Consider the following 26169-nt stretch of genomic DNA (forward strand, 5'->3'; position numbering starts at 1 on the left):
CCCTTTAGGATTATTTCTTAAACATATTATTTTAAAACAAAAAGAGGCATTTATTTAATGTTTTACTATTTATAAAATACTTTTCTGTATAAATTACTGCATAATATAATCCTGTTTGTTACCTAACGGCATAAACTGGCACTGAATAGTTCTTCATTAAATGCTGTGACCTGATAAATTAAATTACAAATTTCATTAGTTTGCTAAACAATCCAACGCCTGACATAATGCATATTTATGTGTACTGGGAAATGAAATGTTATAAGCATCTTAAATATCTGCTAAGTGATGCAAATTTTCTTCCAAAAACTAGGATTATAATAAATCACTACAAAATTCCATATTCAACCACTACAATGTGGTTCAGCAGCCAACCATTTAATTTAAGAATTCCTTTAATTTAATCCTATAGCAGAAATTGCTCTGGTAATTTGTATAGGGGCAGAAAGAAGAGGGATGCTGGCCGGGCACGGTGGCTCAAGCCTGTAATCCCAGCACTTTGGGAGGCCGAGACGGGCGGATCACAAGGTCAGGAGATCGAGACCATCCTGGCTAACACGGCGAAACCCCGTCTCTACTAAAAACACAAAAAATTAGCCGGGCGAGGTGGCGGCGCCTGTGGTCCCAGCTACTCGGGAGGCTGAGGCAGGAGAATGGCGGGAACCCGGGAGGCGGAGCTTGCAGTGAGCTGAGATCTGGCCACTGCACTCCAGCCTGGGTGACAGAGCGAGACTCCGTCTCAAAAAAAAAAAAAAAAAAAAAAAAAAAGAAGAGGGATGCTGTATCTTAAAAAAAAAAAAATTGAGGCCGGGTGCGGTGGCTCACGCCTGTAATCCCAGCACTTTGGGAGGCCGAAGTGGGTGGATCACGAGGTCAGGAGATAAGATCATCCTGGCTAACGCGATGAAACCTCATATCTACTAAAAATACAAAAAAATTAGCTGGGCGTGGTGGCGGGCGCCTGTAGTCCCAGTTACTCGGGATGCTGAGGCAGGAGAATGGCGTGAACCTGGGAGGCGGAGCTTGCAGTGAGTGGAGATCATGCCACCGCACTCCAGCCTGGCGACAGAGCGAGACTCTCTCTCAAAAAAAAAGAAAAAAAAAATTAAAGGCAGAAATCATGATCATTATTTGATACTTCACTAAAGTCATCCTCATCCTTGAAATTAAAATTTAATTTTTTTTTTGAGACAGAGTCTCGCTCTGTCACCCAGGCTGGAGTGTAGTGGTGTGATCCTGGCTCACTGCAATTTCTGCCTCCCAGGCTCAAGGGATTCTTGTGCCTCAGGCTCCCAAGTAGCTGGGATTACAGACGTGTGCCACCACACCTGGCTAATTTTTGTATTGTTAGCAGAGATGGGTTTCACCATGTTGGCCAGGCTCGAACTCCCAACCTCAGGTGACCCACCTGCCTTGGCTTCCCAAAGTGCTGAGATTATAAGCATGAGCCACTGTACCTGGCCTTGTTTTTAATTAATTAATTTATTATTATTATTATTATTATTTTGAGACAGTCTTACTCTGTCACCCAGGCTGGAGTGCAGTGGCACCATCTCGGCTCAGCAGTGGCATAATCCTGACTCACTGGAGCCTCCGCCTCTCGGGCTCAAGTGATTCTCGTGCCTCAGCCTCCAGAGTAGCTGGGACTACAGGGCCCACCACCACACCCAGTTAATTTTTGTATTTTAAGTAGAGATAGGGTTTCGCTATGTTGGCCAGGCTGGTCTCAAACTCCTGGCCTCAAGTGATCCTCCTGCCTTGACCTCTCAAAGTGCTAGGATTACAAGTGTGAGCCACCACACCCATCCTGAAATTAAAATTTCTGCTTGCCATTTAGAGAAGAGTGATGATGGTTCAGACCCAACAATGAGTGAGTGCTGCCCAAGGTCAACACTGTCCCTGAGGGAGCACAGGTCATGCTGTCCAAGCCTGCTTGCTACTACTCATAGAACCAGGAAGACACTCGTAAAGAAAATACCAGGGTTGAAGGGAGAACACATGTAAATGTATCTCTGACAAGCTTTTTTTGGTTTGTTTTTTTGAGACTGAGTCTCGCTCTGTTCCCAGGCTGGAGTGCAATGGCATGATCTTGGCTCACTGCAACCTCCATCTCCTGGGTTCAAGCAATTCTCTGGGAATTGCCTCAGCCTCCTGAGTAACTGGGACTACAGGCTTATGCCACCACACCCAGCTAATTTTTGTATTTTTAGTAGAGATGGGGTTTCACCATGTTGACCAGGATAGTCTTGATCTCTTGACCTCGTGATCCATCCACCTCAGCCTCTCAAAGTGCTGGAATTACAGGCGTGAACCACCACACCTGGCTGACAAATTTTTATAACCTAACATCGTCTGCCTCATACCCTGGGAAGGCTGATGGCAACTCAGAGCAAGAGTTGAGAATTTTCCTGGGAGGGTGGGAGTCACATCATCCACCAGGTGGCTGTGTGTGATGACATCCTGTACCTGCGTGGAACTCAGTTTTATCTTTGATTACCAGTAACATGGCCAAATATAGGATCAAAACTCACATCCCAGAGTTACTCAGAAATGGAGCTGCAAATAGTACTGCCTTTCCCTGATATTTTAAATCCTGCTGGTGCAGTTGCATGCAGTTGTAATCCCAGCACTTCGGGAGGCTGATGTGGGAGCATCACTGGAGCCCAGGAGTTTGAGACCAGCCTGGGCAACACAGTGAGATCCTATCCCAAATTAAAACAAAAATCCTGTTGGTTACATACTGTCACCAAGCAATTGGCCCCTGCCTGTAAAGTCCCTACACATTCTGTGTATAAACTTCCAACAAAAGTAATGTGAATCAAACTAAAAAAATAATGTGAGTCAAACTAAAATAATTTTTTTTTTTTTTTTAAGAAACAGGAGCTTGCTCTGTTGCCTATATTAGGCTCAACTTCCCAGGCTCAAGCAATCCTCCTGCCTCAGCCTCCCAAGCAGCTAGGACAACAGGTGCACGACACCGTGCTTGGCTCTGAAATGACAGGTAGAAGCAGAGTGCTATGATGGGGACAGTCACTGAAGGATGTTTGGAGGGGAGGTGGCAATCTCAACTGAGTCCTGAAGGAAGAAGAGTTGAAGAAAGGAAAGCAGCCCACGGAAGGAATGCTAAGCTGCAGGAAGAGAAGCAAATGGGCGGCATGAATGTGCACGGCACATTAGGGAAGGGCAGGAATTCAAGACTAGCCTGGCCAACACGGTGAAACCCCATCTCTACCCAAATATGAAAGTGAGCTGGGGCCCCAACACAAAGGCTAGGAGTGGCTGGAGCCCCTGATGCACGAGGCCCTGGAACGGCAGGCCGGGCCTGGCTGCGAGACCCTGGGCGCCACACCAAACACTGGAGCTTTATTCTAGTGGCAATGTGGAGCCATGTAACATGGAGGGCGACACCATCTCAGCTGGGTTTGAGGAAGCCAGCTCTGGTAGCCGTGGTGGGAGGTGGGCACACCTGGTGCCATAAGGCAGCTATTGCACTATAGCAACTTGCTGACGAGGGGGCTCCACGCTGGCAGTGGTGGGAGGGAAGCAGAGGTCCAGAAGCAGGGAGACCCTCAGGTAGATGGCCAGGACACTGCTGAGAGACTGGCCAAAAGAAGACTCTGGTCTTTCCAGCAGAATTTACTGGGAGCAGCAGGGCTCAGTGGCTCACCCCTGTAATCTCACCACTTTGGGAGGCCAAGGCGGGTGGATCACCTGAGGTCAGGAGTTCGAGACCAGCCTCGCCAACACAGTGAAACACTGTCTCTACTAAAAATACAAAAATTAGCTGGGTGGGGTGGCATGGGCCTGTAATCCCAGCCACTTGGGAGATTGAGGCAGGAGAATCACTTGAACCTGGGAGACGGAGGTTGCAGTGAGCCAAAAACCACACCATTGTATTCCAGCCTAGGCAACAAAGTGAGACACTGTCTCAAAAAAAAAATAAATAAAAAATAAAAATAAATAAATAAATAAATAAATAAATAAGGAATTTAGTGGGAGCAGAGAAGTGAAGTTAGGAAAAAGAGCACAATTGGGGGAGGCTAAATTTGATATTGAACAAAATCGTCAAATGCAGTCACTATGTTTCCATTCATTGCTGAGTGCACCCCTGACTGCTGACTTTTACAAGTATTTTTAGAGGTGCGGTCTTGCTATGTTGGCCAGGTTGGTCTTAAACTCCTGGCCTCAAGCAATCCTCCCAAAGTGCTAGGATTACAGGTATAAGCCACTGCACCTAATCCACTGCTGACTTGTAAAAGATAAATGAAGCACCCCAATTAATTCCAGATAAGTAACACAGGCAGCAGCCATGTCAGTCTGATGACTCTTCTTTACAGTCAATCCTATTCAACGTACGCCACCTGATGACAGCTGCCACGCACAGTCATACATGGGCTCCTGTGCAGATAGCACACCTGAATTCAAAATTATCACTTAAATATGTAATTACTAAAAGGTCTCTTGGGTGGGGCGCAGTGGCTCACACCTGTAATCCCAGCACTTTGGGAGGCCGAGGCAGGTGGATCAGTTGAGGTCAGGAGTTCGAGACCAGCCTGGCCAACATGATGAAACCCTGTCTCTACTAAAAATACAAACACTAGCTGGGCATGGCTGTGCATGCCCGTAATCCCGGCTACTCGGGAGGCCGAGGCAGGAGAATCGCTTGAACCCAGGAGGCGGAGGTCTCAGTGAGCTAAGACTGTGTCACTGCACTCCAGCCTGGGCAACAGAGTAAGACTCTGTCTCAAACAAACAAACAAACGCAGAAACAAAAAAAGAAGTCTCTTGACCTACCTGCTTTTCCTGCAGGACACAGACCACACCTGGAGAGAGCCCAGTAACTGAATACCTGGTGCCCCTGGCCTGATGCTCACTGCCCCTACCCTGGCATAGTAAAGGCTGGGGAGGTGGCTGTTCTTTCTAGGGGAGAAACCCAGATTCAGTGAGATTGAGTCTCAAGAGTGAGAGGGAAGCCAGGCATGGTAGCTCATGCTCCCAGCACTTTGGGAGGCCGAGGCCAGCGGATCATGAGGTCAGGAGATTGAGACCATCCTGGCTAACACGGTGAAACTCCATCTCTACTAAAAATACAAAAAATTAACCAGGCGTGGTGGCGGCCGCCTGTAGTCCCAGCTACTTGGGAGGCTGAGGCAGGAGAATGGCGTGAACCCGGGAGGTGGAGCTTGCAGTGAGCCGAGATCGCGCCACTGCACTCCAGCCTGGGCGACAGAGCGAGACTCTGTCTCAAAAAAAAAAGCAAAACAAAAAACAAAAGTGCGAGGGAAATAGGAACAAGTCCACCCTGAGTCCAAGATGACATCGGACCCTCCAGTGTTCAGCAGATATTCATTGAGGGGATGGGTGTGTGAGCAGAGGAATGGCCTGGGGGTCCTAGTCGCCTGCTCGCCTCCCTTGCCCCAACACAAAGCTGCCAACCCTGGACTTGCTGCATTCTCTCAGGATGTGTAGGAAACAGGAAAGGAGTCTTAATCTGACATTTCAAGATCAACCAGATAACTCAGATAAATAAACAAAATCTAAAGCTCAGGGCAGGAGCCGGGCGCAGTGGCTCACGCCTGTAATCCCAGCACTTTGGGAGGCCGAGGCGGGCGGATCACAAGGTCAGGAGATCGAGACCACGGTGAAACCCCGTCTCTACTAAAAATACAAAAAATTAGCCGGGCACGGTTGTGGGCGCCTGTAGTCCCAGCTACTCGGGAGGCTGAGGCCGGAGAATGGCGTGAACCCGGGAGGCGGAGCTTGCAGTGAGCCGAGATCGCGCCACTGCACTCCAGCCTGGGCGACAGAGCGAGACTCCATCTCAAAAAAAAAAAAAAAAAAAAAAAAAAAAAGCTCAGGGCAGGATAAGGACTAAGCAAGGTGGTGCTTTAACAAGAAATGCTGGATTTGCCCTCCCTGTGGCACAAACTGGGGCAACACAAGCAAAAGCCCCACGACCAGCAGCTAACAAAGGCTAGAGAGCACCCCCAAGCAAGATGTGTCACAGCCTTCGGATGACCACACCGCCCGGAGATGGCCCACACTTAGACAGGATGCCCCGTGCATCCTCCGGGTGGTTGGGCTTGGGGGTTGCTGCTCCCATTAGAAAGGAGAGGAAACCAAGGCTAGGCATGGTGGCTCACAGTTGTAATCCCAGCACACTGGGAGGACGAGGCAGGTGGATCACTTGAGGTCAGGAGTTCAAGCAGCCTGGCCAACATGATGAAACCCCACCTCTACCCAAAATACAAAAGTTAGCAGGGACCGTGCGCGGTGGCTCACACCTGTAATCCCAGCACTTCGGGAGGCGGAGGCAGGCCTATCACCTGAGGTCAGGAGTTCAGGACCAGACTGGCCAACATGGTGAAACCCTGTCTCTACTAAAAACACAAAAAATTAGCCAGGTGCGGTGGTAGGTGCCTGTAATATCAGCTACTCAGGAGGCTGAGACAGGGAGAATTGCTTGAACCGGGGAGGCAGAGGCTGCAGAGAGCCAAGATTGTGCCACTGCACTCCAGCTTGGGCGACAGAGCGAAACTCCGTCTCAAAAAAATAAAATAAAACAAAATAATTAGCTGGGCATGGCAGCACATGCCTGTGGTCCCAGCTACTTGGGAGGCTGTGGTGGGAGGACTGCCTAAGCCTGGGAAGGCAGAGGTTGCAGTGAGTCAAGATCGTGCCACTGCACTCCAGCCTGGGTGACAGAGTAAGACCCCATCTGGGAAAAAAAAAAAAAAAGAAAGAAGAGCAAACTGCGGTTCGAGGTAAGAGCAGCTTTCTCAGAGTCCCAGAGCCTGCCTGGGGCCCAGCTGTCCTGCCTCTGCCATGAATTCCCACACCTCTGCCTGTGACTTCCTTGCACCCACTGCATGTCTGATCCATTTCAGGCTCAGCTGGATACTTACATTAGTTTGCTAACGATTTTGCAGGAAGAACACAGGGCTCAGTGAAAACCTGCCCATCCACAGCGACCAGGACCCCCAGGCCATCCCTCTACTCACACACCCATCCCCTCAATGAATATCTGCTGAACACCAGAGGGCCCAAGGCCATCTTGGACTCAGGGTGGACTTGTTCCTGTTTCCCTTGCACCCTTGAGACTCAATCCCACTCAAGCCAGTTTCTCCCCTAGAGAAACCTCCCAGTGAAGCCCAAATACACACCTTAGAGACCTGTACCACTTTGGCCAGCTAGCCAGTGCTGGGAGGACTGGATCGAGCCAGGAGGGAGGCACGAGCTGTGCTGGAGGTGGGAGGCCCAGGCAGGGCTGACTCCAGCAGTTCAGAACCTGGCACGACGCCCGTTCACTCTGAACCCCACCATGGTGCGGCAGCCTTCCTGGAGGGGCTGGGAAGGGGACGTGCAGGGGAAACAGTTCTGCTTCTCACCCAAATGGTGCAGGTGAACACGGCCTCTCACAGTGCTCAAGATTCAGGAGCAGGGAGAATACACATCACGCCCTGGACTTTTTACCCCCAGAGGGAACTAGTGGCATTTTCCAGTTAGTCTGGGTAGGAGCTGCTGGAGAAAGGTTCAGGACCAGTACGGTCTCTGAACAAATGAAAGGCTTCCCAGGGCAGGCGACACATCAGCCAGCACCAATGTTCAGGCCACTCTCAGCCTCAGCCTTGTCTGATCAGTCACTGTCAGTGACGCCGAGAGTGGGGTGTTCTCAAAAAGCTAGATGGTGACTGGTGGGTCCAAAAGGCAGGTGGGGAGGCCCAAAGAACAAAGAACAAAAACTGCCCTGGACAAACCTTCAGTTCCCAAGCCTTGGAACAGAACTTGCTTCTTCAGCTGAGTTAGTGTTCAGGGGCCTTTTCAGGCAAAAGAATAGGTGATGTCTACTCAGCACCCCGTAGGAGCCCCCAGGGCTGAGCACGCCAACCACCACCAGGCTGCCTAGGACAATGCTTGCTTTACAGAATGGCAAAAGGCTCTCCTTGACAGCTGGTAGCATACAGACTGCAAGGCAGCCAGGGGCTTGGGGAGAAGGGGGACAAGCCCTTCTCTTCTTGCTTTCTTTCTTTTTTTTTTTCTTTTGAGACAGAGTCTTGCTCTGTCACCCAGGCTGGAGTGCAATGGCATGGATCTCAGCTCACTGCAACCTCTGCCTACCAAGTTCAAATGATTCTCGTGCCTCAGCCTCCCAAGTAGCTGGAATTACAGGCGTGTGTCACCACACCCAGGTAATTTTTGTATTTTTAGTAGAGATGGGGTTTCACCATGTTGGCCAGGCTGGGCTTGAACTGACCTCAGGTGATCCACCCGCCTCGGCCTCCCAAAGTGCTGGGATTATAGGCATTAGCCACTGTGCTCAGCCCTCTTCTTGCTTTCTTTCTCCCCTTCCTACTTTTTTTTTTTTTTTTTTTTTTTTTTGGTGAGTACATGTGGTTGAGTTCTTATATAATTCAAATCTACCACATAACCAAATGCTGGTTGTAAGTTAAAAAGCTGGGAAGCCTCACAGCCAGGAAGTTCCTAGGTCAGTCCTGCTGCCAGCGCAGGGCTCACCCGGGCCCCGGGGGCCATCTGCACAACTCCACCTGCAGGCAAACCACACCTACCTACGCTTCCTGATCCACCAAGAATCTACTCAGAGAGAAACCTAACGTGGGCTTATGTTATCAGTTCTTGGAACATGAATGAATTATTTACAAATAGCAGCACTACATTTCTTTCTTCTTTTTTTTTGAAACAGAGTCTCGCTCTGTTGCCTAGGCTGGAGTGCAATGGCATGATCTTGGCTTACTGCAACCCCCACTTCCCGGGTTCAGGCAATTCTCCTGCCTCAGCCTCCTGAGTAGCTGGGACTATAGGAGTGCGCTGCCATGCCTAGCTAATTTTTTTATTTTATTTTTTGTATTTTTAGTAGAGACAGGGTGTCACCATATTGGCCAGGCTGGTCTCGAACTCTTGACCTCAGGTGATCCACCCACCTCAGCCTCCCAAGGTGCTGGGATGACAAGTGTGAGCCACCGCTCCCGGCCTTCAAATAGCACTACATTTCTTAGCCTACTCTGCGGCTTTTGAGGGGAGATTCAGAGAAAAGCAGGAGCTAGAGGGCGCAGTTCCTCCTGGATCTGGCTGAGCTGAAGGAGAGGTGGCACCTGTGTGCTAAGCCACTCTCCTCTGCCAGTACTGTCCTGAGGGGATGGACAAACGTGGCACCGATCCTGTCGTAGGAACACCCATCTTTTTAGCTTTTAAGGTCATAAAGCTATGTTCCATATTCAGACAGACTGACAGGCAGCTGCATCACCACTATCCTTCAAGCTGCTCTTATTATTATTTTTTTTTTTTTGAGACGGAGTCTCGCTCTGTCACCCAGGCTGGAGTGCAGTGGCGCAATCTTGGCTCACTGCAAGCTCCGCCTCCCGGGTTCACGCCATTCTCCGGCCTCAGCCTCCCGAGTAGCTGGGACTACAGGCGCCCGCCACTGCGCCCGGCTAATTTTTTTCTATTTTTAGTAGAGACGGGGTTTCACCATGGTCTCGATCTCCTGACCTTGTGATCCGCCCGCCTCGGCCTTCCAAAGTGCTGGGATTACAGGCGTGAGCCACCGCGCCCGGCCTCAAGCTGCTCTTAGTGAGTGGCCCCTTGATCTGAGGACGTGCGCCCTCCTCAGGTTCTGACAGCCCTGCAAACTCTAAGGGGCAGGGAAGGGACAAAGCCCAGAGCCGGTCTAGTCTGGAAGAGTGGCCAGCTGAGCTCCTGAAATCCAGCAACTTATAAATATCCTCTCAGAACTCTCACGAGTTGAACACAGGCCGGGAAGTTTTGTCCGACATCACGCTGTGTTGCGGTTTTAGGGCAGTCAGGGCACCGGCAGGCGTACTCACGAGGCGGCCATACCTAACTGGGAGAGATCCAGCCTGGTCCAGTGCATGCCCGTGGGGCAGCTCTTGGAGAGGGTCCTGATGAAGACTTGGCCGAGGCTGTCCAGTGCCCACAGCGCATCCTGGCAGGCGGCGTAGGCGCGCATCTCGGCGTCGGGAGGCAGCTGCACCGTGGAGGGCCGCGACTGTGCACTCTGGGCGCTGACGCTGCACAGGTCCTTGCTGCTCTGGCACAGCCACAGGAAGCTTCCTGCAGAAAGGGGTCATGTTTGTCATCAAGGTGCTGTCTGCACCGAGCTGCCTGCCCTAAATGCACAAGGCAGCCTTTGCCTTTCGGCAGACGCCGGCCACCTGGTCGCGGATGCCGGCTCACTCGTCCGCCCATTCCCACGCGGGCAGGAGTGGTGTAGCACTTTAAGGTAGAAGGCAGAGGGAAACACCACGACTAACAAGAAACATGCCTGAGATGTTGGAAAGAGATGGAAAGAAGGCAAGGCTTAGGAGATTTTATGACGGCCATAATGTTGGCTTAGTGGCTTTGACTTCCCATTTATCATGGGCTGGGAAGTTTTTCACTGAACAAAGGCACCAGAGCATTTTTAATATAGAAAGTTAATTTTACCAAGAGGAGAAGACCATCAACTCAGTGCCCTGGATGGAAGGAGGGAGGGTTAGCAGTTCCTCGGAAGGATGGCGCCATGGCGCTCTCCCAGGCCTTCTGGGGGTGGGGCCGGGGGGTGGGCCAGCTGCTAGAGAAGGCTTAGGAAGCTGGAAAAGCTTCTCTTCCCATCCTTGCCTCAAAATCACATCCTTTCATTCCCTCCAGCATTTTAAAAAAAGTCCTTTAGGTTTAACAGATTCTGTTTAAAATGCAAATAATCCTTAGGGCAGTTAAAACCTTGGTCATAGTACATTATCTGAAGTATTATCTACAACTTGTGGCCACATATGTTTTGGAATTCAAACTTTTTCTGTATTTTTGAAAACCTAAGCTAATGGGTATGCTAGAGGTTTACAAAACAACCCCAGAGGGGCCAGGCGCTCCCCGGTGAAGCGCAGTAACATCTCTGCAACATGGATACGGTCACAGCCAACAGATCAACCAAGGCTGGAGGCAGCTATGTGAGATCTGGTCAGGTTCTGCTGCCAAATTAATTTATACCAAACTTAATAAATAACTTATTGTTTTCAGAGATTTCTGGGTTCCAGAACTGTGGTCCGAACAATCTGGTGAGTAAGAAGTTATTGTACTGACCCAGTCACCCGCATCCTAGTGGGACTAATGGTTTGAACTAAGCAAACGATTCCCTCTTCACCACAGATTTCACAGCATCTTCACGTTTCATCCTCATGCAGTCCTGGGAGGAGGTACGGCTACTTCCCAGAGAGGTCACCTGACTGCCTGGGTTCCCAGCGAACTGGGTGGGAGAACTGCCTCTCCTGGCCGCAGATGCCAACTCCCTCACCCTCTGGTGTTCTGGCTCCCTCACAAACCCCGTACTCTGTAGGGACACTGAGTCCTGCCCAGAATGTAGTTGGCAGGAGCACCCCCTGCAGGGCAGGTCTGCCTAATGGGGTGCAAATGTGGGACTTAGGTTATCCAGAGGCTGTGAACAAGATGGAAGGAAGTTGCTGGGAGGTGACAGAAGGATTCTCAAGGGGAGATGGGAAGGTACCCAAAGAAGCTGTGGCCCCTGCCATGGCACTAGATGTCACCAGCTGCCAGCCCCGGTGGCTGCACTGTGTGAGCCCCTCCTTCAGAAGGACGCTTTCCCTCATCTTCATTGCACTCAGTCCCTCTCAGAGGCTCTCCTGGTCAGGCCTATCCCACTTCAGGGCCCTCCCTCAGCTAACAAGGGCTGCTGGCCTCTGACACCCTCACGTGGCCGGTCTCCGAGGCGTGCCCATCACCAGCAAGGCCACAGTCGGACCATGGTTTGAACCCTTCCAGTGGCCAAGCCGTGCTCGAGATTTTACAGCGAGGCTAAGACTGACCCACCTTCCTTCGTGGGAGCCACAGAGGCCAACACAAAGGCCCATTTTGTAGCAGAAGCTGTCCCACGGGGAACAACATGATTCCAGTAGGTGCCTGGAAAGAGTAAACAGGAAGAATATGTTAAAGAAAGAAACTTCAGATCTTAGTTCTAGATGACATCTGGCCTTCAAATCCTTTCTCCAGATAATTCTAGAGTGTCCCTAAATTAAGCAACATGAGCAATCACAGCCTGCCATTCATTTCCCTCTGAATACTGCCAGGCAGAGCCACATCCAGCCCAGGGTCATGGAGGCCATGCAGCAGGGAGAGGGCTGGAGAAAAGCAAGGGGTTCACTCATAGAAACGAACCCCAGGATGTGTGGACTGGCATCTATATTCCCAGACCTGGCCAGAGCCCTGCATTTCCAACAGTGGCGATCACTTTCCCTCCAGAAAATGGACCATTCTCTCTCACTAGGTTTGGGTGGACTTTTTCATTTAAAATGTGAAATTGTTAACATAAAAATGACTCCATTTGCTTTTCTTACGTCATAGAAGGTTTCCCCACTATCCAGACACAGGGATCCAAGTTTTAGGAATGACTGATTTTTTAAAAAGCAGAGAAACTGATCACAAAGCAGAGTGCCTTCACTAGACACTTCATACCGCTGGCACTAAACTGTGTTTTCAAGTTGAGATCTTAAAGCTTCTATTTAAATGTTGGCTTTGAAGTGCAGCTGCCTATAAAGCCAGTGTGAAAATTACAGCAATTCACCCACCTATGAGACTTCCCTTAGCGACGTGGAATTCATTCTTGCCCGAGGAGATCCAGACGCCACTGTTATTGACCCCGAGAAGGCTTGGCTGGCACTGAAGCTGCTGGGACCAAAACGCCATGCGCAGCTTATCTGCCACCTTCTCTACAGGGGCTTGGGCAGCTGTGGCCACTGAGTGAGTGGCATGGATTATCGTCTGAAATAAGCTGCACTGGTCAAACACCACATAGTCCGTGATGCTCACCTGGAAGGAGAAGACAGACAAAAGCCCTGCTGTCAGAGCAGTTACAAGTGTAGACTCTCTGCCTTGAGGGAAGGTTCTAGCCCAGGTCCACACCTCTGCATTTCCAGTAACAAGATGACCATCCAAACACAAATGTGCACATGTGCGCTTGTGAAAAGACCAAAAAAACGTGGCAGGATGCCATCAAACTGCTAACTCTAACTCCAGCTCCTTTGTAGGGTTGGATTTAAAGGTATGGAAGAATATATTCGCATTTTACACACATGGATCTGTTACAAGCATGTATCACTTTTGTGATTAAGTATCACCCCCTTACACCCCTTGTAAGAAGACTTTCATTCTAATCAGAGTGAGAAAGAAGAATTTTGCCATCTTTTCTGAGACAGTCTTGCTCTGGCATCCAGGCTGGAGTGCAGTGGCACAATCATACTCATCCCTGACTTCCATGATCAAGCAATCCTCCCGCCTCAGCCTCCCAAACACAGGCGAATGCCACCACATGTAGCCAATTTTTATTTTTTTTGTAGAGACAGGTCTCCCTATGTTGCCCAGGCTGGTCTTGAACTTCTCGGCTCCAGAGATCTCCCTGCCTTGGCCTCCCAAAGTGTTGGGATTACCGGCATGAACCACTATGCTTGGCTTTAATTTTGCTTTTAAATCAGGTATTTCCAATGGACAACAGTATATGGTACTTAGAAACATAATATGCATTTAAAAAGGTATCACAAGTAGAGTGATGAACTATTTTTTTTTTTTGGAGACACAGTCTTACTCTGCCACCCAGGCTGGAGTGCAGTGGCACAATTTTGGCTCACCGCAACCTCCGCCTCCTGGGTTCAAGAGATTCTCCTGCCTCAGCCTCCCGAGGAGCTGGGACTACAGGTGCACACCACCACACCCAGCTAATTTTTTCTATTTTTAGTAAAGATGGGGTTTTGCCATGTTGGCCAGGCTGGTCTCGAACTCCTGACCTCAGGTGATCCGCCCGCCTCAGCCTCCCAAAGTGCTGGGATTACAGGTGTGAGCCACCATGCAAGGCTGTGATGAACTTATTTATGATCTGAATTGGGACTACTAATAATTACTGCAGGGCAACAGCATCAACCAGGCCCGTCCTGGGTATCTAGACTGTAACCCTAGCTCAGAAGGGTAGCTTGCTTCTATAACATTCCTGAAAAGCATTCATATGCCTCAGACATTTCTCCAACCAGCCCTCCCTCCAGGAAGCTCCTCTCCTCTCGAGCAGCTTGATGTAGGGCAAGTTCTTTATGAGTGAACACCTGATTCTCCATCATGTTCACTCACATTTCTGCTCTGCTGGGTTTGATTACATAGAACATCACTGGCATAAATGCCCTACTCCTGGTTGGGCACAGTGGCTCACGCCTGTAATCCCAGCACTTTGGGAGGCTGAGGCAGGTGGATTACTTGAGGTCAGGAGTTCCAGACCAGCCTGCCAACATGGTGAAACCCTGTCTCTACAAAAATACATATATGTATATTTGTACATGTATATGTATATATATGGTTACAAGTGCACAAAATGTATTTTAAAATCATTTGCATAACTATCAAATATTACCTAGTATATAAAATTAGATACATCTGCATACAATGAACATATTATATACAATACACATTTTATCAAAGAGCAAACACAATTCATTTTTCTACATTCTCATCTGAAAGAGACCTCAGAGCAGTCAATGCAAGACAAGCCATCAACAAAGCAAGTCTGAGGTGACAATAAAACACAAAACAATGGGACGAGATAAGAAACATCAAATATTGGCCGGGTGCAGTGGTTCACGCCATAATCCCAGCACTTTGGGAGGCTGAGGCAGGCAGATCACAAGGTCAAGAGATTGAGACCAACCTGGCCAACATGGTGAAACCCTGTCTCTACCAAAAATACACAAATTAGCTGGGCGTGGTGGCGGGTGCCTGTAGTCCCAGCTACTCGGGAGGCTGAGGCAGGAGAAACGCTTGAACCCGGGAGGTAGAGGTTGCAGTGAGTTGAGATTATGCCATTGCACTCCAGCTTGGGTGACAGAGCAAGACTCCGTCTCAAAGAAAAAAAAAAGAAACATCAAATATTTCATGACCATGGACTATCAGTGCAATCTTACTACCACAGTGGCAGGCTGCGGGAGCAACACTCAACTATACCAAAGATGGAGAAAGTAGACACTCCTTTGAAAATCCATTCTAGGGCCGAGGGTGGTGGTTCACGCCTGTAATCCCAGTGCTTTGGGAGGTCAAGGTGGGAGGACTGCTTGAGCCAAGGAGTTCGAGACCAGCCTGGGTAACAGCAAGACCTTGTCTCTACCAAAATAATTAGCCGGGCATGGTGGCATGTGCCTGTGGTCCCAGCTACTTGGGAGGCTGAGGTGGGTCCTGATCCTGCCACCACTCCAGCGTGGGCAAAAGAGTGCAACCCTGCCCCAGAAAAAAAGAAAAGAAAAAGAAAAGAGATTCATTCTAGGCACTCTCGCTGGGACCAAATCACACAAAGTGAGCTTGATTATACCCTCATCCTGTTTCTTAAAGTGTTTCCTTTTCTGGAAGCACGTGGGAAATTCTCCTTTCTTTGCTGAAATATCATTTACTTAGAGGCCTTCTGAATAAGCAGAGATAGCTCAATTTTAATTCTGGGTTGGACTGTCAAACCTATTGTCTGGGCTCTTTTATTAGCACATTTATTCATAATTAAACATCATTATTACCTACGTCTTCAAATGGATGTCACTGGGTTTATTTAGCCTATAATAAATTTATAAATAATATCAAAATAAATACGATTTTTTTTTTTTTTTGAGATGGAGTCTCGCTTTGTTGCTCAGGCTGGAGTGCAGTGGCGTGATCTTGGCTCACTGCAAGCTCTGCCTCCCGGGTTCACGCCAGTCTCCTGCCTCAGCCTCCCGAGTAGCTAGGACTACAGGCCTCCGCTACCACGCCTGGCTAATTTTTTGTATTTTTAGTAGAGACGGGGTTTCACCATGTTAGCCAGGATGGTCTCAATCTCCTGACCTTGTGATCCGCTGGCCTCGGCCTCCCAAAGTGCTGGGATTACAGGCGTGAGCCACCGCGCCCGGCCAAGATCATTATTTACTCAAAGAGTTTTGCAAATTATTTCCTATGATGAAAAGTCCTTGATGTTTCTAATGTACTCAAACCCAGCAAAGTCTAATCCATCAGATAGAAAAAGTGAATACTATTGGTTGGGAGTGGTGGCTCCACCTGTAATCCCAGCACACTGGGAGGCAGAGCGGGCGGATTTCTCTCTCTCTCTCTCTCTCTCTTTTTCTTTGACAGGGTCTAGCTCTGTTGCCCAGGTTGGAGTATGGTGGTGTGATCTTGGCTGAAATCTTTGTCTCCTGGGCTCAAACCAGTCTCCCACCTCGGCCTCCCAAGTACTTGGGACCAACAGCGTGTGCCACCATGCCCAACTAATTTTTGTATTTTTGGTAGAGACAGGGTTTCACCATGTTGCCCAGGCTGGCTTTGAACTCCTGGAATCGAGTGATCTGCCTGCCTTGGACTCTCAAATTGCTGAGATTACAGCATGAGCCACTGTGCCCAGTCTGGGTGGATTTCTTGAGCTCAGGAGTTTGAGACCAGTCTGGGCAACATGCCAAAACCCTGTCTCTACAAAACACTAGCCGGGCGTGCTGGCACATGCCTGTAGTCCCAGCTACCTGGGAGGCTGAGGTGGGAGAATCACCTGAGCCCAGGAAGTCAAGACTGCAGTGAGCTGTGACTGCACCACTGAACTTCCGCCTGGGTGACGGAAGGAGATCTTGTTTCAAAACAAACAAAAAACAAACAAAAAGTGAACATTTTAAATTTAATCCAGTATCTTTAAGGAAAAGAGAGAGGTAAGAAAAGGGGAGCAGAAAAGGTCAGGGAGACCTCAGCACGCGGCCCAGAGCTGAACACCTACTTGCCACCAATGGTCGTCATCTCCTTGGGGCGTCTTGGAAACAATGCCAGTTCTGAACCACAGGTTCCCATGGATGTCCAGGGCCCAGAGAGTCTGCTGATCCCCGAGTGTTATGCAGACGGGTTCTAAAGCTTGCCTTTCGCTGAAAATGAGGAGGAGAACAGGGGGTCAGCACCCACAGGCAGAGTGCCCAGCGTGTCTGGACTGCGGACATCCAGGGTCTCCCAGCAGGCATGGCTGGGAGAAGAGATGTGACCCTGGAGCGGATCATCAAGTACCAGGGAAGGAAGTTTAAGTCTGAGTTAAATTACTGTGCAAGATACACGGTTCAAGTGGGTGGCAGCTTTTGAAAGACACACTGATGACCCAGAATGGCCGGGAACACTCTTCAGAGAGAAAATAACCTAAGAAAAAAGTGAGTAGGCACAAAAGGAATCCAAGGCCCCTGAGCGCCTTCATCTCTCTACTCCCTCCCTCACCAAGGGAGTGAGTGTAAACTCCCCCTATGTGCCAGGCTATTCTGTGCAGCGGGGCCTAGGCGGACACTGCCCTCTCTGCTGGGGACGCCCTCCCCTCCTGCCACACAGGGAAGTCCTCATCAACTTCAAGGCTTAGCTGTGGGTCCACTCTGCAGGCCGCCTTCCTAGCCTCTGCATGGAGTTCATGGTTCCCTCAGTGCTGCACGCTCCTGTTTAGGGCCATCTGTGCTAATGGGTGTCCATTCATGCACGGGGCCCCCCATGAGACCTGCAAGTGGTGAGAGCAGGGCCAGTCTCAGCCCTCTTGGCGCACCCAGCCCCTAGCACCATTCTGGCTTTTTTGTTGTTGTTGTAGCTTTTTTTGTTTGTGTGTTTTTTGTTTTTTGAGATGGAGTCTTGCTCTGTTGCCCAGGCTGGTGTGCAATGGGGCGATCTCGGCTCTCTGCAACCCCCGCCTCCCGGGTTCAAGTGATTCTCCTGCCTCAGCCTCCTGAGTAGCTGGGATTACAGGGACATGTCACCATGCCTGGCTAATTTTTGTATTTTTAATAGAAACGGGGTTTCACTATGTTGGTCAGGCTGATCTTGAACTCCCGACCTCGCGATCCGCCTGCCTCAGCCTCCCAAAGTGCTGGGATTACAGGCGTGAGCCACCACACCTGGACCATTCTGGTTCTTAACAGGTATTCACTGAAAGTTTATTGGTTTGCTAAATTCAAACTAAGAATATCCTAATCTAGTTTTTTGAAGGACTATTAATACTTCCATATTAGTAAAATGATCTGATGGCAGTTCTATAACATCTTGAATGGTTAAAAAAAAAAAATAGCTTAATAAATTACAGTTCAGAGATCGGGCCAGGTGCAGTGGCTTATGTCTGTAATCCCAGCACTTTGGGAGGCCGAGGCAGGAGAATTGCTTGAGCCCAAGAGTTCGAGATGAGTCTGGGCAACATGATGAAAACCCAAAACCCGTCTCTACAAAAAATACAAAAATTAGCTAGGCATGGTGGCACATGCCTGTAGTCCCAGCTACTTGGGAGGCTGAGGCAGGAGGATCACTGGAGGTCGAGGCTGCAGTGAGCCGTGATTGTGGCACTGCACCCCAGCCTGGGTGACAGAGTGAGAACCTGTATCCAAAAAAAAAAAAAAGTTACAGTTCAGAGATCAACTTCAATTGATTAGCATGAAAATAAAGAAAAATATTTGGATGTAAGCCGTCACAGACACTAAATAGGAACTACCTGACAGTGGGCAATTCTGAGTAGAGACTGTCATGACAGACTCATGACGCTATGATGCTCAGGGCTGCACAGAGGGCAGCAGCATTTTTAAAAATTGAGCCCTGCCTCAATGTCCAGTTTGCTGGTCAGAACTAGGCAGAGATTCAAGCTTAGCCTATAGCTATGGAGGCTGTGGGTACTGCCTCCCAGGGAACAGCCTTGTGGTGCCTTGTGGTGTCAAGTGGACAAGAACGAAGGGTAGGACAAGCACGACATGAAAGGAGTCTCCGGCCCACCAGTACCTGACGATGTCACACTTCCACTGCTCGCCTTCTGGACAGAAGCTGCTCACGCCCTCCCGGTACAGGAGGGCCCTCTGCTCTGTCAGCGCCCACACCACATTGTTCCGGGCTGTGATCTGGGACAGCGGGTAGGGACAGTCCACCTTTACGGCTCTGGCACAAGGGCGATCCACACTCAGACCTGCCAGGAAGATGGGAAGAAGCCCCAAAGACACACAGTCAGAACTCCACACCTCATTTTGACTGGGTTATTGGCTTATTTTTCCTTTTTCGGTATTTTGCTATGTTCTTTCATGGTGAGTGCTTTAAAAAAAACTTAGTTAATTAATTAAAAATATAGACAGGGCCTCTCTATGTTGCCCAGGCTGATCTCAAACTCCTGGGCTCAAGAGATCCTTCCACCTTAGCCTCCCAAAGTGCTGGGATTGCAGGCAGGAGCTGCCCTGTCCAGCTGCTTTTTCGTTGTCAAGTTTAGTCAACATAAAGTGGTTAAATTCTGCCTAAATGTAACATCGATCTGAAAGCAGCTTTAGACGCTCTTTGAAAATTGAACAATTCAGAATTATCTGGTGTCCCAATGTAGCTTAAGAAGTTCTAAGAGAAGAACACAAAAGCCAAGAGCAGGAGAGTGGCCAGATGGAGGCCCAGAGGTTGCAGGGCAGAGCAGCTCTTCCAGGCAGAGGGCTGCAGAGCTGCTGGAGTCAGCAGGGACCTGAGGCCTGCAGCCATCCCTGCAGAGAGTTCCAGCACGGCGGCTCCCCTCTGCTCTGACTGGGTGCGAGGTTCCATTAATAAAATGAAACCCCGAACTTCCCAGATGAAATCTGAGGTCTGTCAAACTGCAAGGCAGTGGCAGGCCAAAACTCAGGGTCCCTGGCTCCCTGTCCAGGGCTCTTCCCTTGCCTCCTTGTCGCCTGTCAATAAAGTATGTCTAAATGAGCTCAAAGGCTATTCCCAGGAGAGCAGACAGACCAACTGTCGCCTACAAACCTATATTCCTTGACCTTAGGCCTGCAATTAGGTCTCAGTACTCAAATATGCTCCGTGACTAATCACAGACGCACCTATGGTATTGCAGTCTATGGGTGATCTTTCCTTCCACTCGACTAGGTGGGAATCACCGGCAGGACTTCTTACAGACACATTCCCGAGCAGTCCCCAGAGGGACTGCACCTAACCCAACAGGTCTGGGTGGGGCCGGCTATTGTGAAACCACTGTCCTGGTGATTCCTCTAGCACTACTGGTTAAGAGGTCACTCGCTCCTCACCCCCAGGCTAGAAGCACCTCCTGTCTCCCCCATGACCAAAGCTCAAATGTCCTGGCAGCTTAGATGTGCATGTGCCTTGCCAGAGCTACTTTCATTTAAAGAAAGACACAGGAACTAGGCTGGAGAGACCTGGGCCAGCATATGGCCTATGAAGCCAGCAAGGCTGCGCACCCAGGCTGGAGGTTCTTACACACCTAGGAGAGAGCCAGCTGTGCAAGCACTTCAACCTGAAGACTCATCCCTAGCTGACGACTCACAGCAGAGATTAAAACATGCTCCTGAGGCCGGGCGTGGTGGCTCACACCTGTAATGCCAGCACTTTGGGAGGCCGAGGAGGGCAGATCACAAGGTCAGGAGTTCAAGACCAGATTGGCCAACATAGTGAAACCCCGCCTCTACTAAAAATACAAAAATGAGCTGGGTATGGTGGCACATGCCTGTAGTCCCAGCTACTTGAGAGGCTGAGGTAGGAGAATCGCTTGAACACAGGAGGTGGAGGTTGCAGGGAGCTGAAATTGTGCCACTACACTCCAGCCTGGGCGACACAGCAAGACTCCATCTCAAAACAACAACATTCTCCTGGAATCAGCAATATTCAATGCCTGGAAGACTGATCTTTACATAAATCCAACATGGCCTCTGGACAACTGATGATAACTCCTGCCCCACGGTTCTTCCAGATACTGATAAATCACACTGCTGGTGGAAGATCCTCCCCCATTCTGCTGACAGTAAACACTAACTGTCATTACAGCTTATTTTTAATAAGCAAGTCCCACTGTGCCCTTCCATCAGCTAAAAACTTCCCTGAGGGCAGCTTCCTGTGACTTGCTGAACTGCTATTTTTATTTCGTTTTGTTTTGAGATGGAGTCTCGCTCTGTCACCAGGCTGCAGTGCAGTGGTGTGATCTCAGCTCACTGCAAGCTCCGCCTCCTGGGTTCAAGTGATTCCTGTGCCTCAGCCTCCCAAGTAGCTGGGACTACAGGCATGCGCCACCATGCCCAGTTAATTTTTTTTTTTTTTTTTTTTTTAGTAGAGATGGAGTTTTGCCATGTTGGCCAGGCTGGTCTTGAACTCCTGACCTCAGGTGATTTGCTCGTCTTGGCCTCCCAAAGTGTTGGGATTATAGGCATGAGCCACCACACCCAGCCTGAACTGCTATTTAGAGCAAATTATGGCCTGGTGTGGTGGCTCATGCCTGTAATCCCAGCACTTTGGGAGGCTGAGGCAGGCAGATCACTTCAGGTCGGAAGTTCAAGACCAGCCTCGTTGACATGATTAAACTCCATCTCTACTAAAAATACAAAAATAGTAGCTGGGCATGGTGGTGGGCACTTGTAATCAGGAAGCTGAGGCAGGAGGATCACTTGAACCCAGGAGGCAGAGGTTGCAGTGAGACAAGATGGCACCACTGCACTCCAGCCTGCACAAGAGAGAGAGACTCCATCTCAAAATAAAAAAGAGCAAATTACTTCTTGTTTTTTCCTGGCACACAGGTAAATATGTATATAGGAGCTGGGCTTTGATATGGCTGAAAAAAAAATGCAGTCACTTAAGCTTTAGCTTAAAGGGGGAAATGAATTTTATGTCCTTCTTCTGTCTTCTTTCCTCTTAAGATCTGACATTGTAGGATACGTGATATGCAGTGGTTGGCCATAGGAGAATAAGATTCTGTTTCTGTATCTCACCAAATATTCCTATTCATTCTTGCCCTAACTTTGTCCCAGGTTGAGTTTGTGTCAATGCAGGAAACTGCTAATACATGCCAAATGGCAAATACTCTGTTCCCAGAAGTGTCTTAATTCAAATGGATTTAGCCTCTTAATCATAGTGATTGTTGTAAGCATGTTACTAGCAAAGCAGGGTGCAGCAGAGGCAGTGACGGCAGAGCTGGCAGGCCCCTGAGCGTGGCCCACGGTTACCTGTCTGCAAGTATAAGTCCCCACTGGTCCTGATGATCCAGGCGGTGTCATCGCTCAGGGCCACAAACACTGCCTGGGGCAGGGCTTCGTACCAGTGCCGCTTCCCCTTGATGGTGACTTTCCCACAAGCAAAAGCCCGGTTAGATTTCTGTTCAATCTTCCAGAGAAGGGCTCCTATGGAAATAAAAATTCTATTCACTATCCAATAAATATTAGAATATATTTCTATACAAAAGTCTTCATGCTGGGCATCGAAGGGAGAAAGACTGCTAAAACACATCCTGTTCTGTCCCCCCAAGTGGGGAAAGAGGCCACCAGACCCAGGTTTGGGCCCTTGGCCACCACCCAGCTTCAGGCTCCATGTCGCCGTCCATCTCCAAGCTTCACTTTCCTCCTGGGCAGTGGGTATCATCTCCACCTCACAGGGCTGCTCTAAAGACTGGAGGCAGGAGCAGATCAACCACATGGCCACAGAGCTGGGCACATGACAGGTGCTCCTCACATGGGATGAGGAACACTGATGACATTATTAGGTTTGAGAAGTCTCCAAATAAACATCCTGAGACACAACTAGTGCCCTAGGAGAGGCTGAAAAAGTCCTTTAGGGATTCAGAGAGAGGGATCAGTTCTGGATGAGCTGAATGGAAAAGATGCACAGAAGGAAGACACTTGCACTGAGTTGGCCCATTTTCACTGTGCAGGGGACTCTGATGAAGAGACGGAGGAGAGAGAGGAAAGGGAAGGCAGGACAGCGCTGCAGCTGGAGGCCTGGTGCAGGCCAACGCAGGCAAGGTGAGGGGCCACCAGTGATCACCGAGTGTCAGATGGGCTGGACTAGAGGGCCTGTCAGGCATCTCTGCCTGTGGTACCCTTGGCACAAGGGCTCTGCTGCCCACCAAGGACATGGGCCTGGGCCCTGAAGGACACCTTAACTGAGCACGTGAATCTCATGGAGATGGAGAGTTCCCGCTAGCACAATGAGGGACCAAGGGGCCTGGGAATACAAGTAACTAATGTACTCAGGAATAGAACCAACGGTCTAAAAGGCCAAGGAGACAAACCTGAAGGTAAATGACAGCAACAAGAAATGCATTAAAACACACAACTGTGTAATGCCAGCTTGTGGAGTGGGTTGTTAGCCAGTCTCTAAAGAAAAATATTTTTCACACAAACAGTGAAAGCAAGCAAGCAAAACAGCGCTGAACAAACTAATATTTTAAACAGTGACAAAGACCATGGAGAATTAAGGGAAATTCATCCCAAAACACACTGAAGTTACAGAGGACAGACGGGTCCCAAGCCACAGACTCGGCTTCGGCTTTGTCTGACTTCTATTCCAGCGTCCTGACAATAAACCGGGCTGCTTCAAGGCAAAAGTGCCCCTGCTGGCGCAGGTATCAACGTGGCCAACACAACTTTAAGAAACACATGGATGAAGCTGGAAACCATCATTCTCAGCAAACTATTGCGCGAACAGAAAACCAAACACCGCATGTTCTCACTCATAGGTGGCAACTGAACAATGAGATCACTTGGACTCGGGAAGGGGAACATCACACATCGGGGCCTATTATGGGGAGGGGGGAGGGGGGAGGGATTGCATCAGGAGTTATACCTGATGTAAATGACGAGTTGATGGGTGCTGACAAGTTGATGGGTGCAGCACACCAACATGGCACAGGTATACATACGTAACAAACCTGCATGTTATGCACATGTACCCTAGAACTTAAAGTATAATTAAAAAAAAAAAAAAAAAAGGAAACAACAAGCCAATGATTCCATGCAGATAAGGGAGATCTTCCAGCCCAGGAGAACCTTGTTCAGGAAACACCAGCTCCAATTCACTAACAATGGCCTAACAGCAGCATGAAAGAATGAATGGACTTTCCTTTTAGAGTCAGGGAGTAGATTGTTCACCCACAGCAGAGAGCCCATTAAAATAGAATTCCTAAAGAGGAAGCCAAATAATTGGAATATATCCAACATACCCATGGGCCTGTCTTAGTTAGTTCGGTTGCTTTAAAGCAACACTAAGAAAGAGAAACACATATTATTTTTATAAACAGTTAGTATATTAATATCCCTAAAAAAGTCCCTCAAATTTCAAACTTTTTGTTTAGCTTACAAAAATATGATCAGGGGTTACCATTGCAATTAATAAAGAAAACAAAAACTCAAACTGAACACCATTTACACTATGAATTGACATCCAATGAAGCAATTCACGTTCTTTGGAGAAAACCCCCTTAAACGTTCCAGAAGAGGCAAACCTGGTGAGGCAGCCTGAGCCCAGAGCTGCTGCAGGGGAGCCCTGTGCTAAGATGTCTGCCCCGGGGGGCGGGGAGCAGGAGCAGGGAGCAGAAACAGGGAGCAGGAGCAGGAGCAGGGAGAGGGGAGGCGAACCTGAGGGTGAGACTGCCACCTGCTGGACAGCATCTTCAAACTTCTGCCAGCGCAGCCCGGCGCCCGGCAGCGCACTGCAGAACAGGCCGCCTTTGTAGTCCAGGCACCAGATATACTTCTCGGAGACCACCAAGCTGAGGATGCCATAGCCGGGACCCGAGTAGCCCATCCAGCTTTCTGCAAACTAACAAGGGCAGAGCCAGTGAGTTCTGTGGCAGAGGACACAGCCACACTCGGCTTACTATTGTCAGTAAGAAAGGCGAAAGGATATCATTAACACGAGATAGTAAAAAAAGATCAGCAAGAAGCCAGGTCAACCCTCCCCCCAACCCCTACTACCTTTGGACACCCCTCTACTACAAACGTTCTGAGACGCGTGCTGCTGTCTCCCTACAAAGACTCCCTGGCGTCCCTGGATGACATTTTCTCCTGTTCTAACGCCTCTGCAAATGTAACGCTTACAGCATCACATCCTGAAGGAGCTGCTTTTATTCTGCAGGCATACCTCACCTTACACAAAGAGCCAGGTTCTTCAACATTTGGATGCAAGTAAATTTTCGGTAGTCGAATTATTACAGATGCACTGGATATATGGCACTACCACTGTCTTTTTTTTCCACCATATTTTCTTTGTTTTCTTTTTTGAGACAGAGTCTGGCTTTGTTGCCCAGGCTGGAGTACAGGGGCATAATCTTGGCTCACTGCAACCTCCGCCTCCTGGGTTCAAGCAATTTGCAATTCTCCTGCCTCAGCCTCCCGAGTACTTGGGATTACAGGTGTCTGCCACCACACCCAGCTAATTTTTGTATTTTTAGTAGAGATGGGGTTTTGCCATATTGGCCAGGCTGGTCTCGAACTCCTGACCTCAGGTAATTTACCTACCTTGGCTTTCCAAAGTGCTGGGATTACAGGCATGAGCCACCGTGCCTGACCTTACTAGAATTCTTTTAAAAATCAAAGCTAAATAAAGTCTTTGTACTTTAACACTTTCAATAAAGGCAAAGAAAATAAATGTATCTGTACAGATACTCACATAGAAGTTAACTACTTCAAAGAAAATGGTACCCAACTCTTCTCAATCCAGCCCTGCTCACCATGGCAAGCCTTACTTCTACCCCCAACCTCCAAATAAAAGCACACCATAAAATTTCTTGGCTTTCCAGCTACCTAGAGTAGGATGAGGAAGGGAGGAAGTTAGAGGGTTGGGGGCTCAAAGGGCCAGGACCCCTGTCACCTAAGTAAGGGCTTTCCTAAATTTCTAGTCTAGAATTCCAATTCCCCACCCCACCGACAGTCTGCCTGGCTACTGCCCAGACATCAGGGGGCCATGCTGCTTGCACTTCCCACAGCCCTGCCCTTTGCTCAGTACCCTCATCTGAGTCCCACTCAACTGCAAGGATGTGAACATATACCTGGCTCCCCCTCAAGACTCTGAGGCTCAGGAAGATGGACTCCACAACTAGTGCCATGTGCACTGTGGTCCCCAGCACAATCACAGAGGCTGACAGTCAAGGCCACTCAAGAACCACTGGGTTGAAAAGATAAATACCGGATGACTGAATAAAAGGCCACCCTTGGCCGGGCACAGCAGCTCACGCCTGTAATCCCAGCACTTTGGGAGGCCGAGGAAGGCAGATTGCTTGAGCTCAGGAGTTGGAGACCAGCTTGGGCAATATGTCAAAACCCCTTCTCTACAAAAAAAACACAAAAATTAGCTGGGCGTGGTGGCATGTGCCGGTAGTCCCAGCGATTCAGGAAGCTGAGGCAGGTGGATCACTGGAACCTGGGGAGG

The 26169-nt window shown here is 49.2% G+C and overlaps 1 protein-coding gene across 6 annotated transcripts in view; it reads right to left on the bottom strand.

Moving 5' to 3' along the window:
* LOC105467653 (tectonin beta-propeller repeat containing 2) overlaps positions 1–26169 on the bottom strand; it is a 148528-nt gene that overhangs the window by 47078 nt on the left and 75281 nt on the right. For all 6 annotated transcript variants that reach the window (XM_071099548.1, XM_071099550.1, XM_071099551.1 and 3 more), the window contains 7 exons: positions 24378–24561; positions 21972–22145; positions 18781–18961; positions 16778–16919; positions 12594–12834; positions 11839–11928; positions 9856–10089 (listed from right to left, as the gene is read on the bottom strand). In XM_071099548.1, the coding sequence (XP_070955649.1) occupies positions 9856–10089; positions 11839–11928; positions 12594–12834; positions 16778–16919; positions 18781–18961; positions 21972–22145; positions 24378–24561 (1246 nt within the window). The remainder of the gene's footprint in view (positions 1–9855; positions 10090–11838; positions 11929–12593; positions 12835–16777; positions 16920–18780; positions 18962–21971; positions 22146–24377; positions 24562–26169) is intronic.

The sequence above is a fragment of the Macaca nemestrina genome, chromosome 7 (assembly GCF_043159975.1).
Source record: "Macaca nemestrina isolate mMacNem1 chromosome 7, mMacNem.hap1, whole genome shotgun sequence".
Classification (NCBI taxonomy): Eukaryota; Metazoa; Chordata; class Mammalia; order Primates; family Cercopithecidae; genus Macaca; species Macaca nemestrina.